Raw genomic sequence first — 18,519 nt, 5'->3', positions numbered from 1 at the left:
TTCGATTTTTTTTTTTTTTAAAAAAAAATTAATTTTCAAATGAATTTACTTGTAAACTTGTAGATGATGAATTTTTAAACAATTGACTGACCCTCTATTGAAAAAAAAACAAATGGTGTCTTGTCACTATCGTAATCACAACTTATCACACCATTGTCATTATTACCCCTCCACTTCTCCATTTTTATTTATTATTATTATTATTATTATTATCAAATAACTCATTTCCTCAAGAAAATTTTTTTATAAAACAAACACAACTTTAATGTGATTAGAATTTTTATTTTTGTAAAAATTAACGTAAACTACTTATAGTTTGGTTATTTTTCAATTTATATCTATTTTTCAAAAAATTACAATAAACATTCTAAATCTTTTTAAATTTGATCGAAAAAATAAATTTACATTCATATATAATATAATATAAGCAACTAATATCTACTTTTCAAAGAAAAAACCCAAAATTGATTTCTGAATCTAATATATTTCTTCTCTACTATTTAACAACACAAAAATCAAAATATAATATTTTTTTTATTGATTTATTTTCTCTTCACTTTTGGAGTGATTTTGCTTTAGATACCCATTGTAAAATAATTATTTTTTTCAAAACCCTAAAAAAAATTCAAAACCCGCCTTTTCCCTTCCAAAACTTCAAGAATTATTTTGGTCTTTAGAGTATTAATTATGATTAATCAAGCAAATTAGATTTGATTTTTTCAAATCAAGCATCGATTTAATATCAGATTTTTTTTTTAACATTGGAAGAAATCCTTGTGAAGTTAACCAAGAAAAATCATTAATTCTAACCTTAAATTAACTAAATATAGAAGGATATGAAAAGAAAAAATTAAATAACCAAAGAAAATAAAAGGATAAAAAAAGAGAGAGTAAACACTATACAATTCCACGGTATTTCTTCTCAAATGGCACAATATTTTACTGAGCTTTTTTAGTTTTTTTTTTTCTAATTTAATTAGTTAAAATTATTAAATAATAAGGGATATAGTTGATATTAGGAAGCAAATAATGGTAAAGTCTACCAAAAAGAACCAAATACTTCCTTTTTGCTCACATATTTATGAAAAACACTTAAGACATTACGGGAAACTATATTTGTTTAGCATGAGGATAGATAGAAATGCTTTACCTATCATTATATCCTATATATAAATAAAAGCATGAATTATGTGTTAAAATATTTATTTTCATAAAAACACCTTTAAATTTTAAGAATTTTTGTACTCGTAGTAAGAAAACTTTAATGATAAATATCAGATATATTATCTTACCTTAAAATTATTCTATACTCTAAGATTAAAGACTTTTATTCTATATAAAAGGAAGATATACATTATTTTTTTAATATCATATTATAAAATATATGTTATACATTCAACTCTATCTCTAATTAAATAAGAAATTAAAACATTAATATAATTCCTAAAAGAAGATTAATATCGTTTGTTTTATTATATATCTATTTATACAGCATATAAAACCTTAAATAATATAAAATAAACTTCTAAAATCACAGCCAATCTATATACTATCTTTTTGACACTCTATTTTGATTGTTAAAACCATAGTTTTGAAACCCGGTCTGGCCCGGTGAGTTGACCCAGGGTTGGAACCGAGCCGAGTTGAAGAAAAATAGAGAAAGGAAAAACCATGTGTGACCCGATCAAAAACTCGGTTGCAACCCGTTGACTTTTTTTTTTTACTAAAACGACGTCGTTTTGATTTAAAAAAAAAATTGACCCGGGCGACCCAGTCAAAACCCAGAATCCGGGCTTTGGACCGAGAAAGGTCTGAAAACTATGGTTAAAACTGTAAAAATGATTAAAATAGGTTACTAAAAGCCAAAAATTAAAAGCTGAGAATTAATAAAAACTTATCAAAATTTATTAGAAAGAGATCCTTTGCTTTTGCATTATATTCTACTCCTTTAGATGAAAGATTCACAAAACTTGTGTTGTTTTGTTTTTACCATCCTTAATAATATTAAAAGAAGAGACTCTTCTAAATAAAGCAATTCATAAAACTTTTGCTCATACCTATATTTTTTATATCTTTAATATTTGTCATATATTGTAAAAAGAAATTTGTTTTTGATAAACTCTTATTTAAAGAATTTTTGTTATACCAATATTAAAAAAAGACTAGTTAGTAAAAAAGAAGAATGGATTTTTTTATTTATTTCTATACCTTTAATATTTGTCACATATATAGTAAAAAATAAAATTTTGAAATAAAAGGATTTGTAAAACCAGTAATCCTAATACAATCATGTTAAATGTTAATGGAGCATTAAATAAGATTTATATTCATATTGGACCTTATGTATTTGTGTTATATATAGATAGTTTTATTCAAGATATATATATATATATATATATATATATATATATATATATATATATATATTATTTCATTAGAAATATATATTATTTCATTAGAAATATTTGCTTCAAATTGAAAGGAAATGATGGAACCACTGACCAAAAAGGAACAAATCCGCTGGATTGAGTGGATCCTCTCAGAGTTTATGAATATTCTAAATATGACACTTTTGCGTATATATGGTGACTAATCTATAGCGCCGGCATGTGTAGATGAATGCGCATATATATGGAACAAGAGCTCGCACATTATGTTATTCAATAGGTTTTAGGTTTATTTTTTCATGGTCACATGTTTAAATTCTCTTAGAGTTACTGGAGACTTATATGATCGTTAATTTCAAGACCCGTAAAATTAGTCGAGGTGCCCGCAAGTTGACCCGGATATCCAAGTTAATTCAAAAAAAGAGTTCGCACATCACCTCCATGTCAGTAGCAGCTATTTCGATATAACAAATAGATTTTATTTGAGACGTAAAAATTATTATCTTTAAGGTATTAATTGTACTCAATATATTTATTATAGAGTTATAGCAATATATTTTCAGGATGGAATAATTTTTAATTTATAAACAATAATTTCTATAAGTTTTTTAAGAATTTATGTTTTGCTTGTGATAAACATAAACAGAGAATTTGTAAAGAAAAAAATATTATTTTCTAATTGATTTCTATATATATATTTGGTTTTCCCTCCAACATCCAAATATATTGACTTGGTGTCCCTCACATTATAAGGTACAAAACAACCTCTTACCTTTTCAATATAGGATAAAGTTCTCTTTGTTTATCTACTTAATGTACAAGCTTTTTATAACAATCCTCCACTTAGCTCGTAATATTGGATCTTACCATGTTTCATGCAGAAAAAAAAGATATCTTTCGAATTAAACCTCTTCTTAATATAAGCATTTCAAAACTCTAAAGAAATTATGATAGCAAAAAAGTTTAAATCAGAATTTTATTCAATAAAATTAAAAATACTATATACACGATCCAATTAATCCAAAACAAAAGTTTACCATTATTTTAGCTATAATATGGCATTGTGCTACTTTTTGAATGCATGAACATTTACAAAGTTTTCCAAACTTTTATTGAAGCAGCACCACTTTCTATATTCATGTAGGTGAAATTTTTTTTTTACATAAATATTTCATTAAGAGTTTTAATCATTTGTCCTCCCATTTAATTTGAATACTAATTTTGTAAATCTTGATTTCATATATAAATTAGTACACATCACTCATACTAATAATTTGTTATTATCAATGAAACTCCTAACTAGTAAAAGTTAGGTTTATTTTATTAATAAGTTTAATTAAATGGTCTTAAGCTCATATTAGTAGAAGTATTTCTAACTAAATCTCTTGAGAGACTTTTAATAAAAGAATTTGCTAGATTATTGTAAGATCTGACATACACAATGGTAATTATCCCGCTAGAAATTAATTATCTTATGTATTCATGTCTCAAGTTGATATATCTAGATTTTTCATTGTAAATTTTACTAAATGCCCTAGACATAATTGCTTAACTATCACAATGTAAGGAGATAGATGACATCGGTTATGGTCACAACTTAATATTCAATAACATATTTCTCAACGATTTTGCTTCCTTATCGGCAACGGCTGCTAAAACTATGAATTCAGATTTCATTGTAAATTGAGTTATGCATGTTTATTTCCTTGAAGTCCAAGAAATAACACCACCTTCTAGAATAAATATTCATCCAAAGTTGACTTATTATCATTTACACTAGTTATCTAATTAGCATCAATATAACCTTTAAGTACAACTGAAAAATTATTATAAAATAATCCAAAATTTATAGTTCTTTTCAAGCAACCAAATACTCTTGCAATTGCTCTCCAATGATCCATACTAGGATTACTTGTGTATCTGGATAATTTGCATATTGTGAAAGTAATATCAGGTATAGTACAGTGCATGACATACATTAAGTACCAATTGCACTAGCATATTCAATTTGAGCTTATGAAAGCAATATCAAGTATAGTACAATGCATGGCATTAAGTTATCAATTGCACTAGTATATTCAATTTGAGCAATTGATCTATCAATATTTTCTATCAATTTAAAGAAAACATCATATAGAGTATTTGCTTCTTTGATATTCAAATGATTAAATTTATTTAAGACTTTCACAATATAATAAGATTAAAAAAGAGGAAAACCCTTATTGTTTTTCTTACTTTGAAACCCAAAATTATATTTACCAAATTTAAGCTCTTCATTTTGAACTTTGAGGTTAGATATTTCTTCGTATCATTGACATCATTCATGTTAGTACTAATAATAAGGATGATATCCATATAAAGATATATTATCACACCAAAATCATTTATAAGTTTAGAATAATACATTTATCAACACTAGCATGTTTAAAACCGTATTCTAAAATTACATAATCAAATTTCTCATGTCATTGTTTAGGAGCTTGTTTTAATCCATATAGATATTTAATCAATTTGCAGATTTATGCTCATTTCCTGGTAGAGTAAAGCCATCTAGTTTTTCCATATAGATCTCCTCATCTAATTCACCATTAAAAAAAAGTTGTCTTGACAACCATTTGATATACATACAAATTATAAATTGATGATAAAGCTAAAAGTACTCTTATAAATGTTATAAGAGCATATGTATCAAAATAGTTTATTCTCTTTTTTTTTTTTTTTTTGTCTAAATCCCTTAACTACTAACCTTGCTTGAAAAGTTTGAATTGACCCATCATTATTATATTTTCTTATGAAAACCCATTTACATCTAATTGCCTTGGAATTTGGAGGTAAATCAACAATAACCCAAGTATTGTTATATAATAATGAATCCATCTCATCATTAACTGTCTTTTTTTTAAAAGAAATATCTTGAGACATCATTGTTTCTTTATATGTTTTAGGATTATCTTCTACTATTAATAAGATTAATAAATTCTTAATTAATAACATCATTCTTATTGCCTTAAACTAAGAAAACAATGGTTTGTGAAGATATATAAATGGATGTAAAATCTTTTCTTTTCTAGTACGATGGCTTCTTCTAACTTTAATAGAATAATCCATTTGAATTCTTTTATTTCTAAAACTTGGATAAAAACTTGCATTATTTGTTGATTCTATTTCAATTTTAGAATTATTAATTTGTTCACTAATTGAGTTAGAATCAATTTGAAATTTATTTTCAATAAACTCAACATCTTTAAATTCCACAATTGTATTAGAAATTGAATCTAGTATTCTAAATCTTTTGAATTTTCAGCACAATCAACAAAATTGTTTTTTAAAACTCTAGATTTCAATTTCATCATTTTAGAATCTGAAACTTTATAAAAGACAAGATAACCCTAAACTCTAAGATAATTTAAATTTAGTTTTCTTTTCTTTCATAATTCATATGGAGAAACTTTTAATACTCTGAAAGGAGTTTTATTATGTATGTTATGACGTGTATGATGTTGAATGACGAACCTGCCTTTTTAAATTGAAAGGGTTTTGGGTTTAATCATAAAGTTATGATTAGAGAGAGTCGCTATCGGTCTAATAGCTCTGTTTTCATTGTGTTTTGGTCCTTAAATAGTGAGAAAGGAAAAAAAAATCACTAGAAAGAGAGGAGGGAAAAGGATTTTGGCCAGCCACATTACAGCTACAAAAAGCTAATATTTTTCCTTTTAGATCAGGGTTGTAAAGGTTTTTTTTTTTATCCAATACTGGTTAAAGGCTATTTTAAGATTGGGAATGAGATTATTATTCCCAATGTTTTTTCTATATATTTTCTTATTATTATAAGTTGAAATTTTGGTGTTTGCAATCCAAAGACATATTATTAATAAAAAAATTTTTGTCAAAAAATGAACAAAATGCATAATTAAGAAATTAGGATTTTGAATAAATAACCTTTGAACTCTTTCATTCACCATTGATTAATTTTTAACTGACTTCTTTTCTAGTCCAAGACTTTGCTCTGGACAGAAAGCCAAAATGGAGTTCTTGACCAGTATTTTTTGACAATAGAATTAGAAAATGTAACCATTAATTCTCTACAAATATATTCATATTTGCATATCCATACAGCTACAGTTACTGCTAATCCTAACCACCACAGCCACAGCCAAAAGCCAAAGCCAACAACTTACCAAAATGGCCCCAGTTAGACAATCATGGACCTGTACGAAAAGGAATCTAAACGAAACATTACAATCAAGAACCTGTGAACACGTTCAGGCATTTCTGCTATTCAAAGACTTTATGTTCAACAAAATGTCACCTACAATCCATGGAAAGCTCAAGCAATTCATCCTTTCATGGAAATAAGTAGGATGGTAAGTAACGTGATACCATGCTGAGGCCATGCACTGGTGCTCAGTAGGGTTGCAGCTGCTCTCAAACCATTCTTTAGCTTCCTTCTTCAGGTTCTTCAGCGACACTAGAATTCTATCCTTCACATCTCCGTATTTTCTGTTGTCACGTTGCAAATAAGTTGGCCGGTGTCGCAAATTACCTGTCAGTATCTCATCCTCAGTTTTAGCCCCATAATAATCCATCAATGTGCTCATTTTCTCCATATACTTCTCCTTATAGATTGATGCAATTCCAAGGAAATCCTCAAAACCTTTCACTTCAAGATCTTGATCATAAGTTGCTTCAGCAATCTTTTTTGACCACATAAAGTTTGACCTTTCTTGTCTTGTTGAATCATGGATGTCTCGATAGAGTTTTCCCAATACCCCATCAGATATGTACATTTGCTTTTCTGCTCTCTCCATGAAATCTGGAAATTCCCTCGGCTTCAAATACAGGGGCATCTCAGCTGGCGCTCCGGTCTTTGCAAAGTCAACTGCCATGGAGTGGAGGGTTGCCAACTGCAGACATTTTTCACTTCGGGCTTTATCTGGTTCACAGTCAGCATGCACTAAATGGGCAGTAGAGATGGCACCCAAAGTGTCATTGATCATATAATCAACGAAAAATCTCTGAATTTCCTGAAAAGTCAGCAATGCAGGAAAAACATTTTGTCGGTTTAATAGTATAGAGAATGTCAGTTTATTACCAATTTCATAATGCAAGTTGAAGTACCTCTAAAGTCACATTGTGATCCATTATACGTTGTCTCCCTCCAACGTAGTCCATTGGGGCTTCAGTATGACAAGGGAGAAGACCTTCATCCCAGCTTATGAAAAATTGATCCCCATCAAGATCACCACCAGAGCATTCATTTGGATGAGGCCTGTGTACAGTTTCTTTTAGTAAACTATCCATTTACTAAAAGAATCCACTGCCACTTCCTCCCTATTTACAAATTACTTTAAACACCTCCAGACAACAGAAGTTGCATATTATTGCATTGCAAATGAAAAATGCTCAATGATGATGCATGATAAAACGGAGTTTAAGTAGAAATCCTTTTCCCTTTTACTAGAAAGAGTTCATGAGGATGCTGTTGAGTAGAAACGAAGCTGCTTCTGTCAGAAAACAAATATATATGCAGATATTGGAGCAACTTTATTGACATAAAAACCAAAGTCAGGGGGAAAAGGTTCATGAAAAACATGATTACATAGACTTTAATTTTGGAAAAGTTTCCCCATACAAGTCAGGTTAACTACTGATGGTTACAATAGGCAGACCACGAAGGAAGAGGATACCAAATTTTTTTAAAAAAAAACTGTTACTTGGCATCCAGCATCTCCTACCTTTATATGTTTTTTGTATTTTTTCCTCTAAAAAAAATGAAACATTAACCCTTCTAACCTCAAAATCAAGGATGTGCCTATTCATGGAGTCCACAGAGCATGGACCTGAACCAGTGTTCCTCATCATCTCAAGACCTAAAGTTGTACAACTGCTAACACAACAATGTGACCAAAAGATAAATTCATGAAAATATTAAACATTTTTGCAATGCCTGATGAGCAGTGGTATCTGATAAATGACCATTAAACATATCACAAATGAAAGCACTGGACTAAAATGTTAATAGATGGCACCTCAATAGATCTAAACATACCTTCCTCCATTCTGGGGGAAGATAATGCAATCCACCAAGCCCTTCTCCTCCAGTTCCACATCATAGACTGCTTCAAGGACTCTAATGTCTCCTGGGTGAAGACAAGGATTTTTGGTGACAGCCACTTCCCCTATTATAGTGGATGTTGACTCATCTACCTTCCGAAAGAAGCTCTGGTCGCAACATTGCAGCTCTGCTTTTGTCATGGTTATGCGAACATAAACTTGTCCATAGTCTAAAATACCACTTTCATCCAGGCAGCCAATCAGGATGCGACCCTTCGGGACAAATATTCGACATCGGCTTCTTAATTCCATCAATGAATTTTCATGATAGGCTTGAAGCATCATTGAGAGGTAAGGTTCCACATTGGGCTCATAGCCTTGAAGCAACATTTGTACAAGAATATTCTTGGAATCAGCCCACGCCAAATTCTCTAAGACATCTAAAGCTGATTCTTTATTAGTTAGCATTTTTCTGAGCCGATACAACTGTTTCTGTTGCAAAGCCTGAAATATTTCATCCGCCACTCCCAATGTAGACAAGAGAGAAATGATCTCCCGATTCAAATAGCAAGGCATGGACTCACTCCATTTAGTGACATTGAGCATCCTGTTTTCTGAGTCAAATTTTAGCATACTACTACGCAAAGATAGCTTCCGGAAGGAATTACGGTCAACAGCAACCACCCCCTTATAGCCACCATACCGAATTTGAAATGCTGATGGAGTATGACTCAATCCACACTTGTGAGCAACTTGCTTGGCGAAAGAAAGAGAAATTTTGCCAATTCCATCAGAAAAGCAGTAGTCAATGCCATCAGTAGTGACTTCAATGTCAGGAATAATCTCTACATCTTGCACAGGAACAACAAATGTTTGCAAAGAAGAACTGAACAACTGACCCATCCTGGCAGCACATTTGGACACACTGCGTATCTTGTCAAAGCAACCCATCCATTTTCTAATATCTTCTGCTTTCACACCATTGTTAGAAGCAAACATCCAAACAGAATTGGATCGCAATTGACTAGCAGAAAAAGCCAGAAACTCAAACCTTTTAGCTCCAATCACAAACCCATCTCGAAGAATGGACAATATTCTATGATATATTCCAGTTCTGAAAGGTTTTGCAAAAATACCTCGCTGGATACTCGTTGAAATTGCATTCGCAGGAAGTTTACTCCAATCTTCTTCAACAAAAGTAACTCTTATAAAGTCTGAAGCATATTGAGCAAAGTGTTTCACAACATAGTTGGAGGTTTCATACTCAGGACCCAAACAAAAAATCTTTGATGGTGTAATTAAGGCCCTATGACAACTCATTATATTATTCTCTGTTAAGCTTTTGGGTGGTGACGAGAGAGATTCTCTAAGGCTTTGTTTTACAAAAGACAAGGGATCATAACAGGTCATCTTTAACTTGTGCAATTTCTGAAGAATTATAATAGCGGTGTTTACAGTCAGATTGCGAAGGATCTTAATCAGATCACTGTCCACTGCAGCAAGACTAATTTTTTGAGTATGAACAAGAGAATTCAGCTGGAAAAGGACCTCATATGCTAACTTATCTGATCCACATCTTATGAGTGGAACTGTTTCAGAAGCAGAACAAAATTCTTCCCCATCCTCCAAATCAAGTCTGTTCATATCTTCTTGATAATATGGGAAATTTCTAAAAGTATCTGAAGCCTCTAATCCTTCTCCAATTTCCCAACAAAATGACGTTGACTGTCCAATTGATTTTATGGCAGAAATGTCTGTTGTTCGAACCCAAAGAAAGTCAAAGTCTTCCTTGCAGTAAAAATACCGATTCGTACTAAATTTCGAAGCTATGCCAGGTCCAGAGATTTTTTGATAGATCCTTGGTCCATACCTGAGCTGAAAACATACAATCTATGTTAAGACATCACCCAAGTAACACAATAAACAGAAGAAGAGAAGCTGATAAAAAGTCAGATTTCCAATAAGAAAACTAGTTAAACCAGAACAGAGAGCAGGGAGGAATATTTCTGCACAGGAGAGGAGTATTTCTTTTCCTGTCACACTTCACAAATGTTTGGGCATATCTGAGCATATTTGAAATAAGGGGAAAATATAAGAGCACAAAGAAGGAGATGAAATGAAAAATATCTTGGGTTTACAGAGAAATAAAAATCTTCATCTCTTGGTTGAGCACAGCTTCATGCAATCTAATATGCAATGACCATTCAGTATAGCATACAATTATGGTAAACTGGAAATTCACCGAAGCCCAATTCCAAAACCTCGATTCGAAGTCTAAGACAAGGAGTGTTCACTTTTGGAGCTTAGGTAAGGATGCATTCAAATTGACATTTTGCTGCCATGATTATCTTGCATTTACAACAGGTTGCACAAAATTGGTGGGGCATTAACTCGCATCCATTTGACTCGGAAACATCATCCTACTATTAGAAGATGGGTGGAGAAACTTTATGCTGGTTCCATATAGGGCCATAGCAAAAGCACAGGCCACTCTCTTTTCCTCATAACCCCATTCCAACAAAGTAAAATTTTGATAAAGCTTGAATCTTTAGTCAGAATCTAATCTAACACCACCTGAAAGCTTGAATTGTTTTTTGTATACTTCCATATTCAAATCCATATTTTGCAGAAACAAGTAAAAGGTATCGATGAGGGCATTATGCCACTTTCTGTAAGTGTATCAACCCTACAATACTCCCTACAATACTCAAAATCATTCACCCTATCTACTTCAATTAGTGAAGGTTGTTTAGATAGAATACCCAGTCTTTCAACAAAAATACAAGTGCGCTCAATACAGCATGTCTTACATGCCCATCTAATCTTCCTAAATGACAACCTATTGTTTCATTTAAATTCCACACCAAGACTTCTATTCAACAATTGTGCGAGGAACTCCACAAAGATAATAATGTAAAAAAATTCAACATGCAAATGCAAATCAACATCATACTCCATGTAAAAAGGCATTACCATATTAATTTCTCTCCTAATCCAAACAAAACCCATAAAAAACCATACCTTTAAAACAACAGCGTTAACCTTGTCACCATCCAAAGGGTACCCAACAGCCTCCAAGATATCCTCAAACTCCACCACTAACTTATAACGGAACTCCTGCCCCACCCGAATCCAAAACTCAATCCTCCGCCTCTCAGGCATAAACCACCCTCTCACACCTTCCCAATACTCAAGTACACACAATGTAGTCTCTTTTTTCATAAAACCCACATACAAAACCCCATTTTCCATTCTATTTTGGTCCTTGACGGGCCTGGGAATGATGTCATCATAGGTTTCTGATAACTTGAGATTCTGGGATTTTAAGACGAGTTTGTTCTTTAGAGAGAGAGAGAGTGCCTCGTGTTTAACCTCGAGGGAAGAAAATTGGACTCGGCCAAAGCCACGGGAATTCCAGTTTTTCCTTACCGTGGAGATTTCTATGGCAAAGACTGAATCTTTGCCGAGTTGAGCTACGAGGTACTGTAAGATTTCTTTGGCTGTGATTGTTTGCGGGATGTTTGTGACACGAACTGAGGGTCTCTCTGCTACCACTTCCATAGTTAGAGAGGAGAGGGTTTTGGTAGCTTTTAAAAGATTCTGAGCGACAGAGACAGAGAGCAGTCGCTGAGAAGGAAGTAGTGTGAATTTTTTTTAACTGCTTACCGGCCGTTAGTTATTGTCTTAATTATTGTTTTTAAAAATATTTTTTATTTAAAAATATATTAAAATAATATTTTTTATTTTTAATATTAAAAAATTAAAAAATATAAAAACATTAAAAAAATTATTTTATTTTAAAAAAAAACATTCAAAACTAAAAAAACAAACAGGTTTTTATTACAATCCCTGAACTGTTCTATAATAAATTGCTTAATTCTCTGTGCATGTTTTGAGTCTTTCTCTTTTTATTTTTATTTTCTTTTTAACAGAAGAATCGTTGGTGTGTTTGCTGAGAAAACTATTTTCCTTCTCCTTCTCCATTTTCTTTTTTTTTTCTTTTTTAATTAAAAAAATTATTCATTTATTATAAAAAAATAAATTTTTTCACAGACAAAAATAAAAAAATATTAAGATTATAAATATGTTTTTATAAAAAATAAAAATCAAATTTATAATAAATATTTTATATTCATGACAATGTAATTATAAATATTTATTTTATTTTATTTAAATTAAAACTTACCATAAAATAGTTATATTATTAACTCAAAGAAATATTTATATTGTATTTAAAATAAAAATAAAAACTTGCTAAAAAAATCTTAAATATTTTATATTCATGACAACTCATTTACTTATTCAATTTGTCTATTGTGTTCCTTAATTAATAAACATCATTTGATGGAAGCTTACCATACTCTAAAATTTGTTTGAATAAAGGAAGCACTACGTGGAACCTATTGAAAATTGAGGTAGGTCCATCATTTTTGGAATAGCATAAAAACAATGGGGCAGTTAAGAAATAAAGTAATATTTTAATTTTTAGAAAAAAATAGAGTTAGAAAAAGGAAAATTAAAACTTTCAATTCAAATGCAATATTTCTCCATCTAAAAAATTAGAAAACTAGGTTTTTATATTTGTATTGATTTTAGAAAACATAATTTTAGAGTTCTTCAATAGTTTTTCTTTACAGAATTTTCACTATTTTTCAAATAAAGAAAAGATATGAACAATACAATTATGAAAAGATATGAACAATACAATTATTTTCTTTTATATACAAGCACCTTTTATAATATATATGATTATTTTCTTATTTTCATATTTAGTTAGTGTTATAAATTTAATTTTTATTATAAATCTAATATAAATTTTTTTAGTTAATAATATAATTTTTTCATGATAATTTTTAATTTAAATAAAATAAAATAAATATTCTATAATTAGATTATCACAAATACACATAATGTTAAAATAAATGTCACACAAATCTTGTTTATGTTTAGAGTAAATATAGGAAGAGGAGTCTTCATATAATATTATGATCACTGAAAAATCTTATCTAGTTCTTGGAGTTCTCGAGAAAGGAATTGGTTATGCTAAAAGAAAGATAATATTATGTTAAAGCATTTTACTCAAGGTAAGTTGTATTGCTAATTGTTTTTTTTTTCCTAATAGTATTTTGTGCATAATTTATTTGTGGTTTGTCCATGTGAATCTACTGCAATGACTTAAACCTAGGGTAGGCTTCATGCTTATCTGTTCTAAGATCCTGGTTATTTTTGTCACTTCTAATTTTTTTTGATGAGTTGATATTTTTATGCTTATTTATTCCATATACATATGACTATCAATATTTTATCAAGCCATGTTAGTGAATAATTGAGTGGATTTAACCAGCCAAGATTTTAAAAAATGTCTATGGATAATGCATTGTTTCTATAGCACCCAAGATTCACTCGTACTATTTGTTGAATGAATGAAGATCAAATGCCTCATTCCTATCTAAATAGTGATTATTATGAGTTCATGTACTTGGAAAAGGATCTAGTGACATGAACCTCCATTGTGGATTAAATTTTAACAAATAATCCTTTTAGAGTTTACTTGTTTTTAAGGTATGTTACTCACATTCTTATGATTTTTTTTTTATTAATTGCTTATCATCAGTGTTGTACACATTAGTGTTATAACTCATGTACATATACATTCACAATGAGTACCTTGTCCCCATACATACACGTAAACTAATCAAAGATATTAATATTTCCAAATTATTTAGTGAATATTAGAGCTGGACATTTCTAAGACATAATCATTTTGTTTCATTTGTGATTATGATTGATAGACTAAAAAAAAAAAAAAAAAATTCACTTAAAAAAAATTAGAAATTGAGAATTTGTTTATTCATAAAAAATTATTAAGGATTGTTTTGTTTATTTCTCATATTATATTCTTTTTTTTTTCATATTTAAACAAATACTTTTTCTTTTGTAATACATGTATTTTTATGTTATTTTACTTGCAACTAACACTTTCATAACATTTTAAACCAAGTAATTTTTCGTTCAACAACAATTATAATCAAAGACTTCTTTATTCTAGCTTTTTTTTTTCCCACAAATGCTTTTTTAACCACAATTGCAAAAAGTAACTCACCCACAATACCCAACATTTACTAATGTTGGTCAAGTGATAGGTTTTCTTTCATTTTGTTAGCTTGTAGTTTTTTTTTTAAAAAAAAAACCCTTTTTTTAGTAACAGAAGCATTTACTTAAAAAGATAATCAATTGAAAACAAAGAAATTTAAAAAATGAAGACATTAGGTAGGTTAACAAAATTAAAGTTCCAATAAATCAATTAAAAGAAAACCCTAAGATGCAAAATACAATTAAAAATCTCACAAGCTTATTAAAAAATGTCATTGTTATCAAACTCGATTTTATCATCCTTACAAGACTACAAAATCATCATTTTCATTAGTCAAGATAGATCTATTTGTTTTTGCATTTTAAAAGTGCTTTTGAAAAAATTTAAATTTTTTTTATTTTTTTCTTTGCTTTAAATTAATATTTTTTTTGGTGTTTTTAGATTATTTTGATGCGCTGATATCAAAATTAATTTTTAAAAAATAAAAAAAAAATTATTTTAATACAAAAATGAAATGTCATCAAAAGTTGTACATGATTGTGGATTAGCATGTTCATAAGATGACTAATGTATCCCTCCATGAACCATTTTTAGAATTTTTCACTCTTACATGTTCTTGAATTTTCATAGTTTTTCTCATAAATCTTTTTGCTAATGTTTTTTTTTACAAAAATGCCGTTAAGTCACAAAAAAATATTCAATCATAAAAAAAAAAAATTTCAAAAAGATAACAAAACTCGAAAAACCTGGAAAACATATATAAAAGAATTAAACAAACTAGAAAAAATCAGAAAACCTAGATATGTAAAAAAAACTCTAAACTCCCGAAAAAATTGAAATGACCCATACAAAATATTTAAAAAAAAACATTGGTAATTTAAGAAAAAAATTGAAAAACCCTTGTCCTACAAAACTTATTTTGTTGTTCATGGACATTTCTATTTATGGGTTTTTATAGACATGACTTTTTTTTTTTTTAGATTTTACAAGTTATTATGTTTTAGGCTTTTCAATTTCATATTTTTCTAGGTTTTAAAATATATATGCTTTGTGGGTTTTTTGTTTCAATTCCTTTTCATTAATTTTTCAATTTTTTAGGCTTTTCAAGATTAGTTTTTCTTTTGGTAGTTATAAGGTATTTTTGTCCAAAAAGTAACAAAAGCCTATACAAGAGAAAATATGAATACATATATGAAAAGTGAAATTTTCTTAAAAAAGACAAATACATGAGTGGGTTTTAGGGGTTTGATCTGATTAGTTATCAGTGAACAAAGAAGACAATGACATACACGAATATGGCTAGCAGGTAGGCTAGTAGTACTCTGTACTCCTACTCATGTTCTAAATCCACTTTGCAAATTTTATTTTATTTTAAGATCATTTTGCAATACAATATACAGTGAATTTAGATGACAGAGGTATAGTGATTATCATTAAAATTTGTGTGCTTTCTCCCCCCAGTGATCCTACTTTGTTTATGTCAAGGATTGGCCACCCGCCCATCAAGAAAAGCTAGTGGCCAATTTTCTTGTTCACGTTAAGGTTTTTGGTTGCTGCTGGTAATGGTTAATCTCTCTCTCTCTCTCTCTATTTCGCGGAGAACCCCACCCAGCTCATTCATTTTGGAAGTCGTGATATTTCTCATGGAAATTTGCATCAGAGCGGGGGCAACTGCAAGGGAATATTGTGGGGGCACTGGTGCGTTTATTGAACAGTTGCAGTCTCATGTCAGTATCCATTTTTTCAGGCTATTCACTCATTCCAAGGTTCTCAGCTTTTATCAAGTAAAGGAGATTGGAGGGGGATCAGTAGATTAAGCAAGCAATTCACCTTGGAAGCAATAAAATTATAGAAATTGGATATTTTAACCATAACTTGTTACATTTTCTGTGAACCAAACCAAGGCAATTCTGGCCTTCGGCTTTCGAGATTACATAGATCTAGGTGCCTTAAACTTGCTGATGAGTAATCGCTTCACAGCTGACCCCCTTCACATCTCTCAGGCAACATTTTTATCTCAAACTAGTCATAAAAACGACTGCAGTCTTGTGTTCGACAATGTTCAAATGGGTAATAAATATAAATATATAACTAAAAAAAATCAGAGTAGAGGAAAATATATGCAGATTTTGGCCGGTATATAATTAATTGATTAATCAAGAAAGGGAAAAACAGTTTAGTGAGTGAGTAGTAGTTATATATCTCTTAGAGTTCCAGTTCTATTAGCATTGATTGGTAAACTTACAGCAAGGGAAGTAGAACAAGACATATCCATGTGAGTAGTTGAAGACGTTGGGAATTTGCTTTTCTTAGACCAAAGCCAAATCTTGGAAACTGATAAGCTATCACCTCCTGTCCTACCTCTGATTTTCTTATCTTCCAAATCCCCATCAATTGAAGGGCATCCTTTATCTCTTCCTCTGCAATTAAGGTTACCAGGCGACATGGCCACTTGCAAACTTGATTCACCTTCCACATACTGAACTGTTCCCAGTGAGTAACATCTTCTAGCATCCAAATTAGACCTGCTGGTCTCTCCATGTTGTTTCTGTCCACTGCCTTCTCCACCATTCAAGCTTTTAAACTTGCCCAGTCTCACTGAAAATACCCTCTTTTCACCAACACCTTTGTCCTCCACAATAGTAACTGATTTTTGACAATTCGAAGATCCACTCTCTCCTTCACTAGAGAATCCATTTGATAATTCCCTTGAGAGATCAAAATTGAACAGTGGATTTTCCATGTGAAAACTAGAGCCCAAAAGGGTTCCTCTACACAGAGGGCACGTTGAGTTTGAGAGAAGCCAGGTATCTATGCAGTCAATGTGAAAAGCGTGGCTACATAGAGGAAGCAACCTGAGCCTTTCTTGGCCTGAGAACTCGCAGAGACAAACTGCACAGTCAAATGGCTCCTTTGAACCCATGATATCTTTGTAGTAAAACACAGGTAGAGCATCAACGAAAGCTTGGTCTAGACCCGAATCATGCAAGCGAAACAGCTGTTGAAGCTGTCTTTGAATAGAATGAGACCCTGAGGTTTCTGGGAACCTATTGGAATGATAAATTGGGGAAAAAGATGCCCTCTTGAGGAGGAATCTAACAAGCAAATGAAGAAGACCAGAAACAAAGAAAATAACAGCAAGGACTCCTATAACCAAAAGAAGCACGGGACTAATTTTGTTAAGAGAAGATGAAGGCGGGGTTGATTCTTTTTCATAGTTGAGACCATTGTATGGAGACGAGACTGATGAGGGAGGTGATACAGGAGGTGGATATATTGCAAAGCCATCTTTTTGTTTGACTTCAAATAGAAATCTGCACATTCTAGCAGACGGGGGTGTTCAAGAACAAGACTTTCTCATGAGTAACTGCTAAAACTGGTTGCCCTCATAAAGACATTCTTGCTTCTATTGAGGATATAAAGGATAAAAGGGGTGAACAAGCTAAGAACATATTCTTTTGGAGGAATTGAGTGTGCCTCGAGGAGATTCTTTAGCTCTAAGATGAGGATTATGTGCCAAAGAGAACAACTATCTTTAAACAAGTGTGAAAGCTCGGTGCTTTTGTTACAAGGAGAACTTGAAGAGCGTGAGGTAAGGCTTTGCAAGCACCTACCTTTTTTTGGTACGAGTACACATGACCACCAAAAGTGTGCAAGAAAATGTATTCGGTTGGCTATTTGATGATGATGATGACGATGGGTCCTTGTTTTGAATTTCTATGAGGCAGAGAGTTTTCGAGCTTTGACACAAGGGATTCTTAATTTGTCTGATATATTTATTAGTGGACTGATAGAGGAGGGAAGGAAGGGGTGGTTAGTGGTTGCTACTTAATGTCAGGAGTGGTTGCGGAGGAATGTGAGCCGGTGGCCCATCTTGACTATGATATTGGCAATAGGCACTTAAACTGGGTTACTGTTTTCACACCGTGGCTTTGTCGCTATGATCCTCTCATGTCTTAGCCACACTCCACAGGCCCACTGCTA

The 18,519-nt window shown here is 31.1% G+C and overlaps 2 protein-coding genes across 2 annotated transcripts; both read right to left on the bottom strand.

The window, feature by feature from the left end:
- Nucleotides 1-6,445: 6,445 nt before the first annotated feature.
- LOC7457721 (RNA-dependent RNA polymerase 2) lies at nucleotides 6,446-12,084 on the bottom strand. The gene is made up of 4 exons (XM_002321546.4): nucleotides 11,463-12,084; nucleotides 8,437-10,316; nucleotides 7,506-7,656; nucleotides 6,446-7,411 (listed from the first exon to the last, which is right to left on the bottom strand). Exons 1-4 carry the CDS (start codon nucleotides 12,000-12,002, stop codon nucleotides 6,650-6,652), a joined length of 3,333 nt encoding a protein of 1,110 aa, XP_002321582.1. The 5' UTR covers nucleotides 12,003-12,084; the 3' UTR covers nucleotides 6,446-6,649.
- Nucleotides 12,085-16,642: 4,558 nt separating this feature from the next.
- LOC7457720 (RING-H2 finger protein ATL46) lies at nucleotides 16,643-18,320 on the bottom strand. Its single transcript, XM_024586551.2, has one exon. It carries the CDS (start codon nucleotides 17,855-17,857, stop codon nucleotides 16,730-16,732), a length of 1,128 nt encoding a protein of 375 aa, XP_024442319.2. The 5' UTR covers nucleotides 17,858-18,320; the 3' UTR covers nucleotides 16,643-16,729.
- Nucleotides 18,321-18,519: the final 199 nt, after the last annotated feature.

The sequence above is a fragment of the Populus trichocarpa genome, chromosome 15, assembly GCF_000002775.5.
Source record: "Populus trichocarpa isolate Nisqually-1 chromosome 15, P.trichocarpa_v4.1, whole genome shotgun sequence".
Classification (NCBI taxonomy): Eukaryota; Viridiplantae; Streptophyta; class Magnoliopsida; order Malpighiales; family Salicaceae; genus Populus; species Populus trichocarpa.
Note: the sequence above shows the minus strand (reverse complement) of the source record. Positions and strands in the feature narration are given on the sequence as shown.

Bases quoted from the DNA above. Each gene is read 5' to 3' on its own strand.
- LOC7457721 (XM_002321546.4), bottom strand. From the start codon at position 12,002: ATGGAAGTGGTAGCAGAGAGACCCTCAGTTCGTGTCACAAACATCCCG. The intron at 10,317-11,462 runs GTATGGTTTTTT...GTATGTTTTCAG, and splicing joins TTAACGCTGTTGTTTTAAAG to CTCAGGTATGGACCAAGGAT. The intron at 7,412-7,505 runs GTACTTCAACTT...CTGACTTTTCAG, and splicing joins ATCACAATGTGACTTTAGAG to GAAATTCAGAGATTTTTCGT.
- LOC7457720 (XM_024586551.2), bottom strand. From the start codon at position 17,857: ATGTGCAGATTTCTATTTGAAGTCAAACAAAAAGATGGCTTTGCAATA.